The sequence below is a fragment of the Bos grunniens genome, chromosome 22 (genome assembly GCF_055505025.1).
Source record: "Bos grunniens cultivar Pamir isolate PY7600 chromosome 22, Bosgru_T2T1.0, whole genome shotgun sequence".
Classification (NCBI taxonomy): domain Eukaryota; kingdom Metazoa; phylum Chordata; class Mammalia; order Artiodactyla; family Bovidae; genus Bos; species Bos grunniens.
This window is the reverse complement of record NC_141186.1, coordinates 3,243,537-3,263,722: the sequence shown is the minus strand read 5'-3', so window position 1 is coordinate 3,263,722 and position 20,186 is coordinate 3,243,537. Positions and strand designations below refer to the sequence as shown.

The following is a 20,186-nucleotide window of genomic DNA, read 5'->3' as shown; positions in this document are numbered from 1 at the left end:
AGTTGTTTGTCAGTTGCTTCATTTGCTATTATTTTCTCCCATTCTGAAGGCTGTCTTTTCACCTTGCTAATAGTTTCCTTTGATGTGCAGAAGCTTTTAAGGTTAATTAGGTCCCATTTGTTTATTTTTGTTTTTATTTCTGATATCCTGGGAGGTGGGTCATAGAGGATCCGGGCAGGCAGATTCTTAACCACTGAGCCACCAGGGAAGCCCTGAAGAATAATGTTGGCGGCCACACAGTGCTTGAAAAAACTCATCTTTCTTTTTTCATAGCCATAGTGTCACAGCTTAAGTTTTTCTAATGAATTGAACCTGAATTCCCCACTGTAGAAAAGGCAACAAGAATACCAATCATACAAATGAAACATACACACACCAGAAGACACAACTGTCACAAAACCCTGTCACAACCAACCAGAGGATGCAGAGTCCCAAACCAACATTTTCCAACACAAATGGGCCTTAACGGCAGATGCACATCAGAACCCAGGGGCAAAAATGCTCAAGTAGCACCTGGTGCTAGAAAGAGAAGTTAGCCGGGTGCACTAACGCCAGTCGGACTACTGGGTCTTGGAGTCGGTCAGCTTGTCCAGAGGTGTCTTTCCATTCCACCAAGGAAAAGCATAGGTTGGCAGTCAGTGCCAAGCAGGGGTAAAAAACAGGGAGAATCCCCGGAACAAATGGTTTCAGCAGCAGTTAGAAATATCCCCTCAAACCCCTCCTGGGGCCAGTGAGCCGCGAGCAGCGGCTCCTCACAGCCTTTCCTGCGAGTCTTCACGGCGGTGGCTCTGCCCAACCCTGGAGCCGGATATCCCGACAGCCTCACGTGGGCACCCAAATGGGTTAGCAAAAATCTCAAACACCAATGAAAAGACAAGGTTGGTGGGAAAGAAAGTTTGCTTTATTTTAAAGTCCGGCAATCTAGGTGGGAGGGCAGACTCCTGTCCGAAGGCCCACTCCCAGCTATCAGTCAATGGCCAAGAGTCTTTATAGGGTGAGGGAGCAAGCTACATGCAGAAACAGCATGGTCAGCTCTGACATTGAAATTGGTCATTAGTCGACTGACCAGTGTTATCTTAACTGTTTTATGTACAGTTAATCTTTAGTTCCAGGCTCATTTTGTTCCGTTTCTTTTGAGGCCATTTCTCAGAATTGCGGCAGCTTACGTAACGGCTACCATCTGGTCATCATGTAGTTAACTTCTTCCACCTGGTGAGCATTTCAGTATCTATAAGACGGCTCCCAGGATATGGTTCAGAATATTTTCTATAGTCCTTGAGAAGGACCTAAAAGTCCTTGCCTTAATTACTGAATTTGTATTATTTAATCTTTTTAGGCTGTTTCCCTTTGTTTCTGCATTTTCTTGTTTCTCTGATTAAACTTATTCTTTGGCTAAAGCTTTTCCACAGACAAAAGGTAGGCTGAGGACATAGCAGGGAAGGACCACAGGGTCCTGCTCTGCTTCATAGTCACATGTGAATACCATAGTCATCTTCCTCTCTTTATAAGCAATTTCAGTTTAACAGAAGAAAGGCGGATTTTGGAAATAATCAGTTAAGTAATCAAACACTGAAAAAAATCACCAAACAGGACTACAAAATGTGAAGGGGAGCCCCAAGACTGTCTTAACAGAAGGAATCAGTAGAAACCAATCCTATTCTCTAGAGCATCTCTACTTCCCTTGCCCTGCCCACATGGGAAAATAACCTGCTTTTATGGGTTAAACTTAGGCCATCGAACCATATTCCAGACCAACGATTCTCCACTGGTATTTGTCACAGCAAGGATTGCCCAAAGGGACATTTAGCATCTAAATCAAGTGACCACTGATTCTTTTAATGTTTTCTCTTCTCCCTGTCTATTGCTTGATTTGTTATTCTTATCTCACTTTCAGGCCCAGGTTAATGCTAATTTTCTTCACTCTCTTATTAGGGAGAAACTACCATCTCACAGTCATTTGGTCAATGTGCTTTAAGATAGAGATGAACCCAATGCACTGTTACAAGTAATATAAAATTCAAGCAGAAACCAAACCCCAAACAGTTACAGGATTGAAAGTTCAAAAATAAATAAATCAATCAATAAATTTAAAAACATGAAAAAACAGAAAAGAAAAGAAAACCAAACCCCAGCAAGGCAAAAGACTCTCACACACCTTTGGCGGAGTCAGGCACAGACATAAGAGCATGATGGCAGTGCAGACACTCTGACTTACTACCTCTTATTCTAGGAAGGATGAAAATGTGAAAGGACCCAAAGATGGGAGGATAAGGATGTTCACGGCAGAATGATTTATATTTGTGAAAACGGAAACAAATTCAATGGCCATCAAGAGAGCATTTCATGGTGTGCATGTAAATACCTAAATACATAAAAAGCATAAAAGAGCAACGGGAACAATTGTGTGATCGATATTACATATGTGCTTTTCAAAGTACATACTTACTTGAAAATGAGCTTGGAAGGATTTTTTAGGTGTCAGCAATGATTTAGCTGTAATCGGTAGGATTGTAGATAATCTACATTTGCTTTTTCTTTTTTTGTTGCCCATGCTGTGAGGCTTGTGGGATCCTAGTACCCTGGAAGTGCAGAGTCCTAACCGCTGGACTGCCAGGGAATTCCTGATTTGCATTTTCTTATTGAGATTTTCTCCTTTGTCCACGAGACCCTGTAGCAGATGCATCCTCCCTAAACTCACTGACTGGCTCTGGGTCTGTGCGTGACTTGGTTGGCCAGCTGGATGTTAGCAGGCGTGGTGCACACAGAGGTTTGGAAGCTCTGGCATGACCAACTTACTCTTGATCTCACCCCTCTGCTGTCTCCATGAGCCCATGCCCATTGGCAAATGAAAGTTGGTGCATGAAGCAGAGCTGAGATGCCCCATTTCCCCCCAAGATTGTATGAGATCCCCTGAGGGTCAGCTGGTCCCCCAATCCTGAGTGAGCCCAGAGAGATCAGCAGAGGCTTGGACAAGCTGACCTGCCAACCTCTGGCCAGCACTGACACCAGCGGGAAGCAGCCATGCCCCGAGCCTTGTGGGTTTCCTCACTCAGCCACGTGCTTTGCAGTCTGCTCCTGGCATTTCAAGGTCATTGGCTGCTTGAGTTCATGTAGCCATAGGCAACCGGGAGAGCGTGAGGGGAGTTGGAAGAAAAATCAACAACCAGCTCAAGTTCAAACCAAAGGTGTAGTATAGAACTTGCCAGAAAATACCTCTGAATAGGCTAGGTTGGCAGAAAGTTTAACATCAGTATAAAAATGGAACCAATGTCCTAACTTCTGCAAGGCACTGTGCCATGGTGGGAAGGTCACCAAGGACATACACCATCCCCCTCCTGGAACACACAGTACAGTTGGGGACCAAACAATCTCAAGTTTTCATGGAGGATAAACGAGCTGTATCTGCCTGTAACCTTTCTGACAGCCAGAGACGCATTGCCACTGAATACTCCACGGCTGGGGAGCATCATTCCCATGCAGCCGAGAGTTTAACAAGAGGTAGTGGAGATACGGAATCTTCCAGTCCCAGGCCACCTGCTGCCAGTCCCAAGGTGCTCACTTTGGAAGCTGACAACCTGAGTGAACGTCGGGGCATAGAGATGCTCAGACACGGGGCACAGGCTCTGCAGCGATGTCCGCCCACGGGTCCCTTCCTGCCCCTGATGCCTGCACATCACAGAATGGTCTACATCCCAAGCCCACCCAGCACCCAGCACCCTTGTGTGTTCATCCTGGAGATGCTGGGGGTGTTGCCAAGCCTGGTTGTCCTGTAGAACAAAGTGCTGCCCTTGGTGTGACAGACACAGCCTTCCTCGAGCAGATGCGAGCCTGCCTGGCCAGCCTTAACTCCCAGGATTCTCCCCTCTGCCCCTGCACTCTGCTCACTCAGGTTAAGTATCTGCTGTACCCGCTTTTCTCAGCTCTCTGCTCCTTCTCTCTTCTCCTTTTCTGTGGCTCTCATTGTCTCCAGCTCTCCCCCTTCTACTTTCCAAATTGGGCTTCACTTCCTAGGATTTGCTCCCCAAGCAGACTGTAAAAATGATCGTTAGATAATACACAACAAGCCACTTTGTTGGGTGCTCTGCCGGTCTTAGGTCATCTTATCCTGTTCTACAATCTAGGAGATTAGCATCATTACTATTAGTATCATTAGCATGATTGTGTATCCCAGTTTTCAGATAAGGACAGTGAGGCTCAGAGAGGCTGAGGCAACTTGTCGGGAGCACCAGCACCAGCAAGTGGGTCACGTGTTCTAGTATATTACCAATGCCTGTGTCACTGAATGGAGGAATGAATGAAACCTCTCCAGGAGGCTGTTCCTGCAAGCAGAATTAATCACACCCTCCTTTGCTTTCAAATCTCCGCCTCAACATGTTCCACCTCATAAAACTGGAGCTCAATTTCCATATAACCTGCCGTCAGGCACTGCTGTGCCTTCACCGTCTAGTGCTCCTTTGCTGGGACAAGGTCAGGCTTGCATAGACCAGGTATCCTCCAACTCTGGCACAGCCGACAGCAGTGGCTGCTGGACAGGCCTGGAAGTCCATGGACAAGGGGGGCAGGAGGGTGTGGGCAGCCCCCACCGTGAAGAAACACAGCCTTGCCCCCCACCGCCGGTGAAGGGCTCCAACAGCTCACTGGCTCACTTAGAGAACCACTGTCCCCAAGATATGGGTCCCCTGCCAGCCTCCCCTCCTGTGCCTCCCCCATCTCAGCTTCAACCACAGTGGGAAGTGTGGCTGCAGAGGTTATGCAGGAACAGGGGGTTATGGGGCACAGGCAGGCAGCTGGGCATTAAGTACAGAGAGGACACAGTAGTCTTCTGGAGCCCCTAGAGTCTGAGCCAGTTGTGTGGTGGAAGCACTGAGTCCCCTCAGAACAAGACCTAGTGGGTATAAATATCAGGTGTCACTGCCACTGGTCTTCTCTGCAATTCAGTAGGAACTATAATGGGGTATAAGGGCTTCCCTGGTGGCTCAGACAGTAAAGAATCTGCCTGCAATGTGGAAGACCCGGGTTCGATCCCTGGGTTGGGAAGATCCCCTGGAGAAGGAAATGGCAATCCACTCCAGTATTCTTGCTGGGAAAATCCCATGGACAGAGGAGCCTGACAGGCTACAGTCCATGGGTCGCAAAGAGTCAGACACGACTGAGCGACTAAAACTTACCACTTTTTGTAAGGGAGTTTAAGAGGGTAGGCTAGTTTTGGCTAAACTCCCTCCATGAACAGCTACTGACAGCCCAAGTCCAAAGCTGTCTGCTGACCTCAGGGTCGGTGAGGTGCAGCTTCTCAGGGACACACGGAAGGAGGAAGGAGTTACAATAAGGGGTTTTGTAGCTATCGAGAAGAGAACTCCTTTCTGCATTGAGATGTCCAGTTTTCACATGTACTTTCTGCTCCAAGGACCTCCTCTATTTGTTTCCACTTCCCCATCCCTAAGTGGAAAACTCCAGACTGGAGGGCGGAGCCACACGTGTCTCTCCTGCTGGCTCTTTTTCCTCTGTAAATTGCAAGAGGGTTGTTTTACAAAATTTAAATGTATATATGTTAATTGGGAAAGACTCTGATGCTGGGAGGGATTGGGGGCAGGAGGAGAAGGGGACGACAGAGGATGAGATGGCTGGATGGCATCACTGACTCGATGGACGTGAGTCTGAGTAAACTCTGGGAGTTGGTGATGGACGGGGAGGCCTGGCATGCTGCAATTCATGGGGTCGCAAAGAGTCGGACACGACTGAGCGACTGAACTGAACTGATGTTAATTGCCTGTCACAATAAGCAAGTGTCACTGCTAAAACAGACTAATTCTGATCAAATACTTTGGTTAGCCTCCTGGCTTTCAAAAGGATTTCAGAGGCAGAGTCCAAATTCCACCTTGCTGGAATGTGATAAAACACACGTTGGCTCTATGTGAAAGGCATGAACGCATCCGAGGTCATACAGAATCCTGCCACTACTCGTCAGTGTTAAGATCCATCCCCACCTCTTTTCTTTCTTCAACTGAATGTCTGTGAGGAAGGTAAGGTGATTTAAACCCATTGCTAAAGTTAAACAGTTAAGATGCCTCTTAAAAGACGGACACTGCTGTTCACATACCCACCAGAGAGAAGATTGCAGTGCTGCTAAAGATTAATTTAAAATAGAGAAACAAGGAAATCTGATATTGATGACTAGCAGATGGAGTAATTCAAAACCAAGATAAGTGATCATTTCAAATGTATAGTTATATTTAATCTCAATAATTATAACTGCAATATCCTTAAATACATATTTGGTTTCCTTCAGCAGAAAAGATAAAATTGATTTACAGAGCACTTTCACATAAAATTTTTCACTCATTCCTCATAATAATGCTTTGCTTTAGAAAGTCCCACCCCTTTTTGCATAAGAGGACATTAGATGATCATTCGACTACCCAGCTAATAAGCAGGCTATTAAATAATATAGACAGTAATTTAGGGCAAGGGATCTGGAACCAGAGAGAAATGTACTCAAATTCTGCCCTTTCCACTTACTGGCTATATGACTTAGACAAGTTAGTAGGTAAAATCTGGACCCAAACAGATTTTGCTACTCACAATCCTGTGACACAATGCCAAAGTAGAAGGAAGACATGGGCAAAGGCAAGGGGGAGGAAAAAGCACACAAACGTTTGTCAAATGAGACACTGCAACATTATGGGCATATATCCACTCTATGGGATTATTGTAGCATCTAAAACTACTTACATGGAATAAGTGACTCACTCTTTTGGCCCTTAGTGATATGCTGGTGGTGGTAGTATCCTATTTATTGATAATATCTATATATTTATCCTGCCTCCTTAATAAACCAGCACAACTCAGCATGAAGGAGGAAACAGACAGAACAGGCTCCATGTTGAAAGCAGGATTCCATATTGGGCCAGACTGTGGACTTTGAGCTATATGCCCAGTATCTATGGAAAAGACATACCAACTGGAAAACCAGGCCCTCCGGATGGAAAAGCCCTAGGGCTCGTACCTAGACTCTCCATAGCCTAAAAGAATACCCTAATAATCTGTGTAACTGAATAGAATCATACATTCTATTATGCTTATTGGGGTATGACCACAGGCCTATTGATAATTGTCCACTGTTAACTACCTAGGCATACAAATCACGGGTTAACTTTGACTGTATCTTTCCTTTGTTCTGACTAGTTTCAGGGAATTTGGGGAGGTGGGTTTGGGCACATACACTTAGGGTACATATGGTTTTCACAAAAACTGGTCGGCGTCCTTGGCTATGAGGAGACTCTGCCTTGGGCCTGTCGTATAATAAACTGCACTCCACTATCTGCATTGTCCTGAGTGAGTTGTTTCCTGGAACGTGTGGCTATGACAAGCACCGTGGGCAGTGTGGGGGGCAGGCTGAGCCCTCCCAGTTGAGGGGCCAGTCTGGGCCAGGTCCGGGTGTTGCTGGAAGGTCACGGGCAGGAGGCCTCAGGCCAGCATTCCGGGTCCACCCAGGAGGCAGGACTATTTTGACAGTAGTTCCCGCCTAAGGAGAAAATGCTGCGGGTACAGTTGGGAGGCAGACTCCACAGCTGGCCTGTGAGATTGTTGCTGGGACCAAGAAGCCAAGTGTGTCAGAGAACTATGGCCACAATAATGCTGTGCGGTAAACGACCCCAAACTCAGTGGCCGAAAGCAATAACCCTTTATCCTGTGGCTCTTGAGGTCCCCTGGGGCAGCTTTGCTTCCTTCTGCAGGTCTTCGGGTCTGAGTCCTCACTTTGGTCTCTCCCCTCCCAGAGGGCTTGTTCCTCTGTGGGTAATGGACCTGTTCCTCTCAGGGTAATGGCAGGAGCACAAGAGGAAAAGAAGAAACATGCAAAGCTTCAAAAGGCCATCTCTTGATAAAACTGGCACCGTCCCTTCAGCCCTATTTCATGGAGCCAAAGCAGAAGACCGAGCCTAATGTCACAAGGCAGGGAAGTACATGCTGCCCGTAACGAGGCCATGATGCAAGAAGACGCAAAGAACTGGGCCAATAACCCAGTCAGCTTCTGCCCACCTCCATGACCATGTTATTCATATCCCTGCAACGTGAAAAACATCCCCACCTCCACCCAAGGGCACGCAGAAGTCTCACCCAGTCGTGGCGTCAGGCGCAACATTCAGGACTCCATGAAGAACACACAGTACAGGTGTGGGCTGGACCTGGGAACTAAAATACAAGTTGCTGGCCACCCCCTCCCACACCCATGCAACAGGCACAGTGCAATGGGGACAGATAATCACAATAGCCACTCCCATTCAAAGAGCAGAAACCTGATCTTCAGCAAACTTGAAATCCTTCTAGGCAAAGTAGACCAATTTCCCTGCCATGGAAGTAGGAAGTGGCTTTAAAAATTTTTATATATATATTTTTATTGAAATATAGTTGATTTACAACACTATATTAGTTTCAGGTGTACAGGAAAAGGAATCAATTGTACGTACCAGATCAGATCAGATCAGTCGCTCAGTCGTGTCCAACTTTTTGCGACCCCATGAATCGCAGCACGCCAGGCCTCCCTGTCCATCATCAGCTCCCGGAGTTCACTCAGACTCATGTCCATCAAGTCAGTGATGCCATCCAGCCATCTCATCCTCTGTTGTCCCCTTCTCCTCCTGCCCCCAATCCCTCCCAGCATCAGAGTCTTTTCCAATGAGTCAACTCTTTGCATGAGGTGGCCAAAGTACTGGAGTTTCAGCTTTAGCATCATTCCTTCCAAATAAATCCCAGGGCTGATCTCCTTCAGAATGGACTGGTTGGATCTCCTTGCAGTCCAAGGGACTCCCAAGAGTCTTCTCCAACACCACAGTTCAAAAGCATCAATTCTTCGGCACTCAGCCTTCTTCACAGTCCAACTCTCACATCCATACATGACCACAGGAAAAATCATAGGCTTGACTAGACGAACCTTTGTTGGCAAAGTAATGTCTCTGCTTTTGAATATACTATGTAGGTTGGTCATAACTTTCCTTCCAAGGAGTAAGTATCTTTTAATTTCATGGCTGCAGTCACCATCCACAGTGATTTTGGAGCCCAGAAAATAGCTACTCCTTTTAGATTGTTTTCCTATATACACCATTACAGAAAGTGGTTCTTGGTTCTTGGTTCTTGATTCTTGGTTCTCTTTCAAGGAAGGGGAGGAACAGTGGGGTCAGGGGGAGGGGTGAGACCCCAGTCCATGCTCTGTCCTCTGAGATACCTTGTCTTCATGTTTCTTGTTGCTTCCTAAGAGGACATTGAAACTTACACCTGTTTACACTAAGTTTGCCCTGCTTGCTTCCCACCTGAAGAAAATCGGGGGCTCAGAGGTCTTGTTCCTTCTCAAACATTTCAGTTTCTCTTAGTTCAGGCTGGTAGGACTTTGATAGCGTCACTTTCTCTACAACTTAGTGGATTTTCTATGTATTCAATTGCGGTTCATTCCATGTGTGAAAATCACATTGTTATTTTTTTTCCAAGACATGCTTCTCTCCAGACTGAATCACTAGCACTTTGAGTACATCCTGTGGCAGTGGACCCAGGCCTCTGTCCAACTGGAAGATCTACTAAATGTCATTCTGTCATATTTTGCAGTGTTACAGCCACACCCGTTTGGGTCTTTGCCCTGAAGCCATGTTTTCTGGCAAGTCACCTGAATTTGGTCTTTTGTCTCTCTTGCTATACCATTCAACAATCATTTCCTGGATTTAACCTTTCTCCCCATGCTATATCTTAATTTAAAAATCTTTTCCTGCCTTGATTGGCTGAAGATAACAATTTTATTTTCTAAGTAGCAACTTTTGGGCTGCTTACAATTTTTTTTTAATTGGGGTATAATTATTTACAATGTTGTATTAGTTTATGCTGTGCAGCAAAGTGAATCAGCCATACATATGCATACATACCCCCTTTTCTGGATTTCCTCCCCGTTTCGGTCACCACAGAGCAGTGAGTAGAGTCCCCTGTGCTGTACAGTAGGTTCTCATTAGTGATCTGCTTTACCCATATTAATAGTATCAATAGTGTAGATATGTCAAACCCAATTTCCCAATTCATCGCCCCTTCTTTTCCATATGTTTGTTCTCTATGTCTGTGTCTCTATTTTTGCTTTGTAAATAAGGTTATGTATATCAATTTTTTCAGATTCCACATGTATGCATCAGTATACAGTATTTGGTTTTCTTTTACTGTTTTGTTTGGTTTTTGTTTTGAGCATGTCTCTTGCTTATAGTAACTTGCTATATGAATTTTAAAGCAAACAACTCATTTTTTCAAAATTGTTCTCTTTATGTTGCTTACCACTTTGAGTGTTTTTACCATGCAACAAATCACGAGATGGAAAAATCCTAATATTCAGATTTGCCCACTTGGGCAAATGTCCCACTTGGACCTTAAGATAAAGTTTATCTGTACTGACCAACTCTTCTAGAACTCTATGGAAAGGCATTAAGAATTGGTTCAGCCCTAAAGAAATATGAGAATTCTTAAACTGTACTGTGTCTCCTGTTGGGACCCAACAGAGAGAAATGACAGAGCAGGACTTCATTATTTTGAGAATTTTCAAAATGTTACCTCTGTTCCTTGGAAGGGCTGCAGGTGCAAATTCTACTGGCCTGGGAGTATCTGGAACAGAAGTCTACCACCTGTCAGCCCCAATGTATGGTGGAGACATGGATTACCAGCTATTTGATAGAGGTAGTAGATGGCAGAATGGTCTAACTGGAACACTTTCATAGGGTCACCTCAGGTACCTGAATGCAAGTTTCCTCTAGAAAGAGTGAACTGCCAATTCTTTCTACAAAAACTAGACTGATTTAGAAAGTTTATGACAGCACCTAGGTCTACAGTGGATGGATTAACTGTCCATGGGCCATCACCTGCCACTGCAGAGCCAGTAAGGCCAAGGCTATAGACACTACAGATTTCTGCAAATACATACATGCACTGGAGGCAAAAGAGACGAATCCATTAAAAGTACAGTTTGTCTCCAATAAAGATAGCGCTAAGCCTCTTACTGGGCTTCCCAGGGGGTTCAGACAGTAAGGAGTCTGCCTGCCAAGCAGGTGCCTTGGGTTCAATTCCTATGTTGAGAAGATCCCCTGGAGAAGGAAATGGCAAACCACTCCAGTATTCTTGCCTGGAAAATTCCATGGACAGAGAAGCCTGGCGGGGTACAGTCCATGGAGTCTCAAAGAGTAGGACTTAGCTTAGGAACGAAACAGCAGCAAGCCTCTTACCAATGGAAATCACAAATTCAGCTTCTTGGGGCAAATAGACCAGGTCTTCCTGGAACATGGGCAACAGGCTGGCTTTGGTGCTCAGCTCTCCAGGGTCTGCAGATCTAACCGGGGACTCAGCTTCCAGTGGAGGCAGACTCTCCGTAAGTTCACAGAGGCTGTAGACTAGGATGGTGTGGCCCAACTCATTCCAAAAGGAGCAGTTAGCCTCTTCAAACTGGACAAAGGCAGGCTCTTATTCCAACCCAAATGCTTGAGCGGAAGGCCTTGACATATTGCTTTACACCTCATATATTAAACTTGGTATCGTGTAACTAGGGTACTTAAGAGTGTAACTTCCCCTGGGAGGCAGACACAATTTCCTTACAAAGCTTTCGTTTGGGCACAGCAAGAAGCTCTAGCTCTACATGTAGGGTGCGGCCTGCCCTAGAGGCAGATAATCACACAGAAGCCCTGGTCCCAGGCCCATAGGAGCAAGTGTGTCCCCGCTGGTTCTGCTGGAAGGAACATGCTGGTCCATGAGGCCCTGGAGAGGCATGGCAGGGTGGCCAGAAGAGAGAAGCTCTGAGACAATGCCAGTCACCATCATAAGCTGCATAGTTTCCACATCTTCAGACTGCTTCCTCACTCTCTGCAGATTATCAACTTTCCTTTCACAGCAACCTCCACTCTACTGACGGAGAGAAGCCTGGCTCAGCTCTGATGCTCACCTTCCCCCATCACATGCCACTCCAGCCACTTCAACCACCAGCAAGTCCTGGATGCTCCCTCTTCCTCTCTCCTCAAGCTTTGGTCTTTGTTTCCATGTTTTCAAGTGCGTAAAATGCCCTTTCTCCCACCCCGGCCCCCAGGGAGAAGGAGTGATTTAGAGAAGGAGCCAAAGCTAGAGTGTAGAGTTGGAGGTGGTTGTGCACACACACCATCTGATGAGCAAAGGACCTGATCGAGGACACCCACCAGAGCGTTCACAGGGACCCCTAAGGAACGGGGCTCCCAGGGGGATGTTAGGGGAGTGGTATTGCAGGATGTACCTTTTACTTTTCTATATTGTTTAGATTTTTCTACAGTGAAGATGTTTAACTTATCTCTATATTTTAAATTGCATTTCCCATCCTTGCCTCCAGAGATTCTGACTCAGCAGGGAAGGGTCCAGGATTCTGATCTTCCAAAGACCCTTCACAGACTCTACTAAATTGTCAGTTTGGGAACTGTGGTTGAAACGACTGTTTCCAAAATAATAAGGCAATTAACATTTTTGTTTTTTTAGAAAAGCTCCAATTCTATTACACAATTATTTTTTATTATTTCCTTTTATTTTGCAGTAGCTTATTTCTACTACAAATATACATTCTCTAAGAATATTGGATCTGAATTATTTGTAAGAATTATAATAGCATTAGCAGTCATTTTAAGTTAGCCACACTTGAACAAAGGATCTAAATTAAATCATTATAAAGCATGTATTTGTGAAGTAAGTTTCATAAACTATTTTAAAATTAAGGCAAACAAGAAAAAATCTACAAATATAAATATCAGGGTTCTCAGATTCTAAAATTACAACATTAATTTAAATACCACCTGATTCTCTCTCAAAACAATGGATATTCTCAAAATACAAAGTAGAAAGTTATTATAAATAACAACTTTGGTAAAATGTTTCATAAAACATTTTTAAGTTTTAACTTTGGGCAAATGTAAAGATGTAAATGTTTTTATAATTAACTTTTGAAAATATCTTATAATGCCCTATATAAGACAGGGCATTATAATTCCTTATAATTCAGACATCAAAGCATCTATTTCTTTAAACTTCTTAGTTATATTTTCAATACATTCTCCAGCCTTTAACCTTCGCCCATCAATTATAAGACAGTCCTCTTCACAGTGGTTTTCAAGAGAGCTGCCTGCAGGAACTTCAGGGCCACATTTAGGTAACTGTAAAAATAACCACAGAAGTCATCAAATTTACTTGAAGACCAGGCTTAATTATCTGAACAAAATATAAAAGTGTCAGTAACTCCTTAACAAGGTGTTCTGTTATGCTGGTGGTCAAATAATGATCCCCACATAAAATATAATATACAGTAAGTGTCAGTGTAAAAGTAACTGAATATTTAATCCTATCTCTGCTCCTCGACATCATACATTTTTAGCTTTAACTTTTTGAATTGGAAAAATGTGATCATTAAAATTAAAATTCTGCAAGTTTTCTATGTTTTTTATTTTTAAATTGACCATTACGGAGAATACAAGTGAAAACTGTTTTAGTCACACTTCCGATGACCGTCTTCTCATAAGCACCTGCATTCCTTACGAATAGTAAGTGTGTGCGCTGGTTTAGTTGGAAAGGACACAGGTAAAAACAAGGCAAACACACAAATGCACACACGAGATTTACAACTTCAAGGTTCGTTAAAGGCAAAGGCAACTTCCCACACAATGTGGAAACAAAACAAAACAAAACAAAACTCATGCAGTTTATACAAGTACTTTCTACTTTCATGTATCAAAAGTGTACCTTTTAATACAGAGAGGTACTCAGTAAACTCTGTCTTATTTGTATATGGATTATCTAGTTTGTGAATTATTTAGGTGGATTTTATAACAGTCTGAAATTAATTCCCTTCCATTTTTTTCAAAGTTAGGGCATGTCAACCAGTGTTAATGTTAGCTAAGAACATAATTAGAAAGGTGAGTCTACTGAGGAAAACAATCTCTGAGTACTTGAATGACAAACAAAAATGGATTTTGATTATCCATGTGTGTGTGCTTTTGTTCATGGTGCTATTCTCAATTCATTAGTATAAGTGCTTGACAGTAATCAACTTGAAACCTCACACATGAAATGCATGATGAAAACATCACATTCACAACTTTGAAAACAGCTCAAACAATATCTGCCCAGAGAATAAACATGCTCAGAACTTCAAAATTATCAGGTATATCCTCTTCTGGTGTGTTAGCTTATAAAAGACCACTTTTTTTAACAAAACACTTAACCACTTTCTAAAAACAAAACACATCTTCAGTGTTAAACAGTATTACCTTTGGAAGCCATATTAATTTTTCCTACTAACACACACAAAAAAAAAAAAGGAAGGAAGGAAGAAAAGAAAGGAGAAAAGAAATCCCTTAGGTGATCATTTCTTTACCTATAAGCTGGAAATTGCTCCAGCTCTGACAGCTGGTCTCATTGCTATTCTCCTCATTTAAAAGTGAACAAGGCAGTAAGTACCCCAACCTGGCATGAATTCCAGGCTTCTAAAGCTCTATGTGGAGAGAGGCTTAGAGCCAGTCAGCAGGCAGCACTCACCTGCCTGCCAGCAAGTTAAAACAGTTAATTTTTATAATTCCTAAATGCCTTTTGAAAGCATAAAACATTACAGGAATCTAAAACAAAGAGCAAGCTCCTGCCTGGTGATGTATTAAAACTATGTATTTTACCTTAAGACATAAAAATCAGAAGTAATTTTCTGTTCTATCAAGTTACTAGTTATAATGGCAAAATAGAAGCCAATTTTGTGGCTGTAAAAGCTCCAGGACATTTCTATAAAAATCAACCTGCCTGTATTTTTGAATAGACAAACTGCTAAGACGGAAAAAAAAACACTGCACAAAACCATATGGTGCTCAAACAAAATACACATTTGCCAGAAAAGAATAATTTATATATTAACTACATGTATACAATAAATGTCACCAATCTATAGCTCTTGTTCTACGAGGGGTAAGATCTACAGAGAGAACAAGATTTTTTTTTTTTTTTAAAGGGAGTCTAATCAGAGAAATAGTATTCACAATTCATGGCAATTCAAGAACAAGTTGAGATCGCTGACCAAGAAAACAATTATGTTTTTCAACTCAGTGTTTTTACCAATAATTTTATTTATTTAAATTTTATTTTCCTTTACAGTTTGATCTCAACAGCGAATTTTGTGCATTTTCATGATTTGTAACTTAATCTAGGAAGTCTTTAAGAATCATCTTTGTTCTTGCTGAAGTTATGAATGAAATCAGCCAAAGTGGATGAACAATCTTGTCCATTTACAAAGCCACCTTTTCTGCACCTCAGCACAGAAGACTTGGGGATGGGTAGTTTTGCAAAGTGAGGATGTGGTAACAGAGACCAGGTGAGGAATTCTTAGCTCCTATTCCCTCCAGAGGCTGCCACTGCCAATTCTCGTCTGTAATAATGGCCAGTCTTAGGAGTCAGTTACTCTGCAAAGCACTTTTTCTGGTTTGCCTCATTTAACAATCCTCTGAGGCAAGTGACAGGCAACCTTAGCCAGTCCTGAGTCCTCACTGCCTGGACCAGGAAGGGGACACAAGGACAGTATCCCGAGCCCGTCTCCCATCCCCTGTTTCCTGACTCCAGGCACAGTGGACAGCCAAACAAGAAATGAGAAAAGGAATGAAACTGGAAGGACCCAGAGCTCCTCACTGCCATTTGCCTCCTAACCACACAGGGAACAGCTGGGCCACCTGTGTAAGCGTCTGCCTCACGGCTGACTTCTTTCACACCTGCTACCTTGCTGCTCTGTGTTAATGACCTGGGCTTGCTGTTGTGCTGAGCAATGTGTCAACCAACTTAAAATTTCTGCTGTCCTTGATAAGTATTGAATACAGTAAGCACACATGGCCTTTCTCAGCCCAACATGGCTGGCCAAAAGGAAAAAGAAAAAACTACCCGGTTAAGAGTAGTGAAATAGAATCTGGTGAAAAATGCCCCATGGAGGTCAGCTCTGTGCACGACCAGGCAGGGCAGGTTTCCGGGGGGCCTCTTGTTCTGGTGCTTCTCCTGAATGCGAAGATCAGTACCTCCCTGGCGTCAGTGAGTCTCACTATCTCTCTTCATTCCAGCCCCAAAGATCCAAAATAAAACAGCTCCTTGGCTCAAGTATATTTTTTTCAAAGACTGACAGATGCATTCTGATTTTTCCACAGGCTACTAGTTTCTTGTTCACCTCATGATAACCAAGGGCTCACATTTCAGAAGTGAAAGGAATTTCCCACATAATGAAAATGAATATCTGGGAACAACTTCTGCCATTTAAGGATCTGAGGTTGCTCTTTAGGCCTGATGGTCATTATGGATCCTACCTTTTCTCCTGTATTCACTTCCTCCCCGCACTCCTCTTCAAACTCCCTTTGGGTGGTTGTGTGCTCCAGGGCTTGCTCTAGCATTTGCTCCAGCTCTTTCAGTAAAAATTCTGTCTCAGAGACAACTGAAGAAACGTTGTTAATATAGTAAAAAACAACAACAACAAAAAAACACAAAGAAACCTACACCTTAATTAATTCTATCTAATTCATAATCTTAACCACCCTCAAAGAGGACATTTTCTAAATGTTATGAGGCAGGAGGAGAAGGGGACAACAGAGGATGAGATGGTTGGATGGCATCACCAACTTGATGGACACGAGTTTGAGCAAGCTCCAGGAGTTGGTGATGGACTGGGAAGCCTGGCATGCTGCAGTTCATGGGGTCTCAAAGAGTCGGTCACGACTGAGTGACTGAACTGAACAAGGTAAAAAGTATTTTGTGTAACTTTCAGTTATATCCTCTGCTTGATGCAAAATTACTGTGGATTTCCAGGTGAATCTTTTATAAGTATTCCTTGACAAATGCAAGTGACATTCTTGCTATATGTAGACTATAAGTATCCCAGACACTGAATTATTTTATTTTTATTTATTTTTTAAAAAATTAATTAATTTATTTTAATTGGAGGCTAATTACTTTACAATATTGTAGTGGTTTTTGCCATACATTCACATGAATCAGCCATGGGTATACATGTGTATTTTTAAAATAAGAAGCCAAGGGCACCAAATTAAGTTGTTACTTAAAGACCAGGGATCAGCAACTTTTTTTCTAGGAAGGACAAGAGAGTAAATATTTCAGGCTTTGTGGGCCAGATGGTCTGCATCACAACTACTCAACTCTGCTGTTAGAAAGCATATGTGAGTGCATGCTCAGTCACTTCTAACTCTTTGCAACCCCACATACTGTAGCCCACCATGCTCTTCTATCTACGGGATTTTCCAGGGAAAGCTATTGGAGTGGACTGCCATTTCCTCTTCAGGGAAACTTCCGAACCCAGGGATTGAACCTGTGTCTCTTGCGCCTCCTATATTGGTAGGCAGATTCTTTGCCACAGCGCCACCCTCAACCAAATGGGAGTGGCTGTGTCCCAATAAAACTTTATTTACGAGAACAAGCAACAACTGATCATCGTGAGCCACAATTTGTTAAGCCCTGAAATAAACTATTAAAACTACTGTTTAAAAGGGGGAGCCAGTAATTAAGTGTCAAGACTAAATCCAGGCTGAATATGTAAAGTGAAAGTGTTAGTTGCTCAGTCGTGTCCAACTCTTTGTGACCCCAGGGACTGTAGCTCGCGAGGCTCCTCTATCCATGGAATTCTCCAGGCATGAATACTGGAATGGGTAGCCATTCCCTTCTCCAGGAGATCAAATCCAGTTTTCCTGCATTGCAGGCAGATTCTTTACCATTTCAGCTGCCCGGGAAGCCCTAGTTTATTCTTAATCAAAATATCAATGCATCTTAACTGCCTAATCTAGTTTTTTTTTTTTTTTTAATTCACATACTTATAAAGGCTGTGTGATTTTTCTGCTACTGTGACAGAAATATGTAAGTAAGCAAAATATCTGGTAATTTGTTGAACTTGCTGATATAATATTCCCAACAAAGATATAAATACCTATTATAACTCTATAGACCCGATTGCTGATTAACAATATCAACGGAGTTCCCTATTTAAATAAAACAAACATTTTCAATTGATATCGAATCTTTCTGAAGTAAAGATCAAGGGAGGAGGCTAGTGACCTGCTCCTGCACAGCAGACAGATGGGGCCCTGAAAAGTCTTCCAAGGGCAGCATGACTCAGAGAGAAAGACACACACCCCATCATCTTCCACTCTGGTTATACAAATCTGACATACACCCCATCATCCACTACACATTGGCAGGTCACCAAAAACCACATCACAGACGTAGAGCAGCTGAAAGTTCATGGAAACCCAAGCAGGACACACCCTTCAGGGCTAAAATATCATCAGTGAATATGGAAGCAAGGTGTTCCCAGCAATAACATTAATTTTAATTTGTGTAATATGATATACACATCCATTTGTGTGTGTGTGAGTTTGCACAGGTATTCTTACAAATTAGGCATGTTATACGGTTAATAAATAGAGATTATTAACGTAAAACGTTCCAGTTCAAAAAAAGCCATTTTCATTATCATTTTCTTTTATTCAACTGACAAATGTTTATTTTGTGCCTTCTAAGGGTCAAGGATCTGAGAGAAGAGCCACAGATCAGCGAGCCATCCTTGTCACCACCTCCACCCAGCCAGTCTCAGGTCTCCTCTGTGGAAAACTCCCAAAACACTTTGAAAGTAGTTTTCTGATAAGCCATTCTACACCTCAGAATCAGTTCCTATGTTCAGAAACAACACAAACAAAAAACCACGACTTACATGTGCATTGTAAGCATATAGATCTGTGTTCTGTGGTAACTGCGAACACATAAGAACACAGAGTATAAGCTATCACATCCTAGAACAACAGTATTCCAAATCTGGGGCATAAGAATCACCTGAAGATGATCAAAAAATATGAATGCAACACCATGGCTTCTGAATTAGAATTTTCTACAGGAAAGTCCATTTTCATGGAAGCAGTTTTGTTGAGAGTCACCTCTCTCTGTGACAGATTACTTACTTAGTAACTTGTCACTTAACAACAAGAGTGTGACTATCTTCACATCAGTTCCCCAGTCCCACTCATGGATGTTGTGTTTTCCTATTTTACAGTCTGAGTCTATGGAAATTGATAGTGACATTTAATGCACTGTTGAGAAGACGAATTTTGAGCTCTGCTGTGAAGGAAAAATGGCACACAAACATCTTTATATTTCTAAGTTGTGTGTGAAAGTCGCTTAGTTGTGTCCAGCTCTTTGCGACCCCATGGACTGCAGCCTGCCAGGCTCTGTCCATGAAATTCTCCAGGCAAGAATACTGAAGTGGGTTGCTGTGCCCTCCTCCAGAGGATCTTCCCAACCCAGAGATCAAACCCAGGTCTCCTGCATTGCAGCTGGGTTCTTTACCAGCTGAGCGGCCAGGGAAGCCCTTGTATTTCTAAGGCTAGACTAAAATACAGTCAATTTATGATAATGAATGTCACTGCCGAGTGCCATTGCAGGCTCTCTGTTTTCAAGTGATCTGGAAAAACATGTATACTGCCTTTCGATCAAAGGGTAGACAAAGTAATGGATGGCTTCGTAAATCAAGTAGGGTTCATAACACCAACTTGATGATGTCAAATTCTGCTTTCAGAACACGAGGCTTGCTTTTCTAAAAGGTATTCCTAATACTGCAAACACAGAGAGTCCAAAAATAATTCTCAGAAATTGCAGTTACTGTAATCTGCAAACAAGGTTATCAAAATTGGTCAATGATCTCCAAAGATACAGACAGAATGCAGGTCTGTGCTGACTGCATGACCAATCATCTTCTATCAATCCTGATTATCTGGTAGTTTTCCTGACTTGCTTCAATTTGTTGTCGAGAGTAAAGTGGTACCATTATAGTTGCTCTATCACTCAGAGAAAGTGGGAGAAAAAAAATAAAGAAAAAAGAAAAAAGGTATCTTTCCCACTGAAGTATGAATCTGGCTTTTTAAAATGAATTTTTATAAAATAAATTAGTGCTGGTTTTTCATTCCTGGTAAGAAATAACTTACTGTTTATCTCAATAAATCAGTCACTATTTTAGAAAAATCCTTCAATGTATAATATATTTAGGAAGTTTTCTTTATTCTCTACTTCTCTATTAAACGTTTAAAGAAGCTATTTCCTCTTTTATATAAAGAGGCCACTGGTTCAGTTACTTCAAACTTGGCACTGAAAAACAGCATCTT

The 20,186-nt window shown here is 42.7% G+C and overlaps 1 protein-coding gene across 4 annotated transcripts in view; it reads right to left on the bottom strand.

The window, feature by feature from the left end:
• Nucleotides 1–12,515: 12,515 nt before the first annotated feature.
• The window catches only part of ZCWPW2 (zinc finger CW-type and PWWP domain containing 2), a 147,756-nt gene continuing 140,085 nt past the window's right edge, over nucleotides 12,516–20,186 (bottom strand). For all 4 annotated transcript variants that reach the window (XR_015150832.1, XM_086365606.1, XM_086365611.1 and 1 more), the window contains 2 exons: nucleotides 16,338–16,462; nucleotides 12,516–13,172 (listed from right to left, as the gene is read on the bottom strand). Coding sequence is in view for 3 of the 4 variants with exons in the window: in XM_086365606.1 (XP_086221732.1) it covers nucleotides 13,011–13,172; nucleotides 16,338–16,462 (287 nt within the window). In the remaining variant the exon portion in view is untranslated. The remainder of the gene's footprint in view (nucleotides 13,173–16,337; nucleotides 16,463–20,186) is intronic.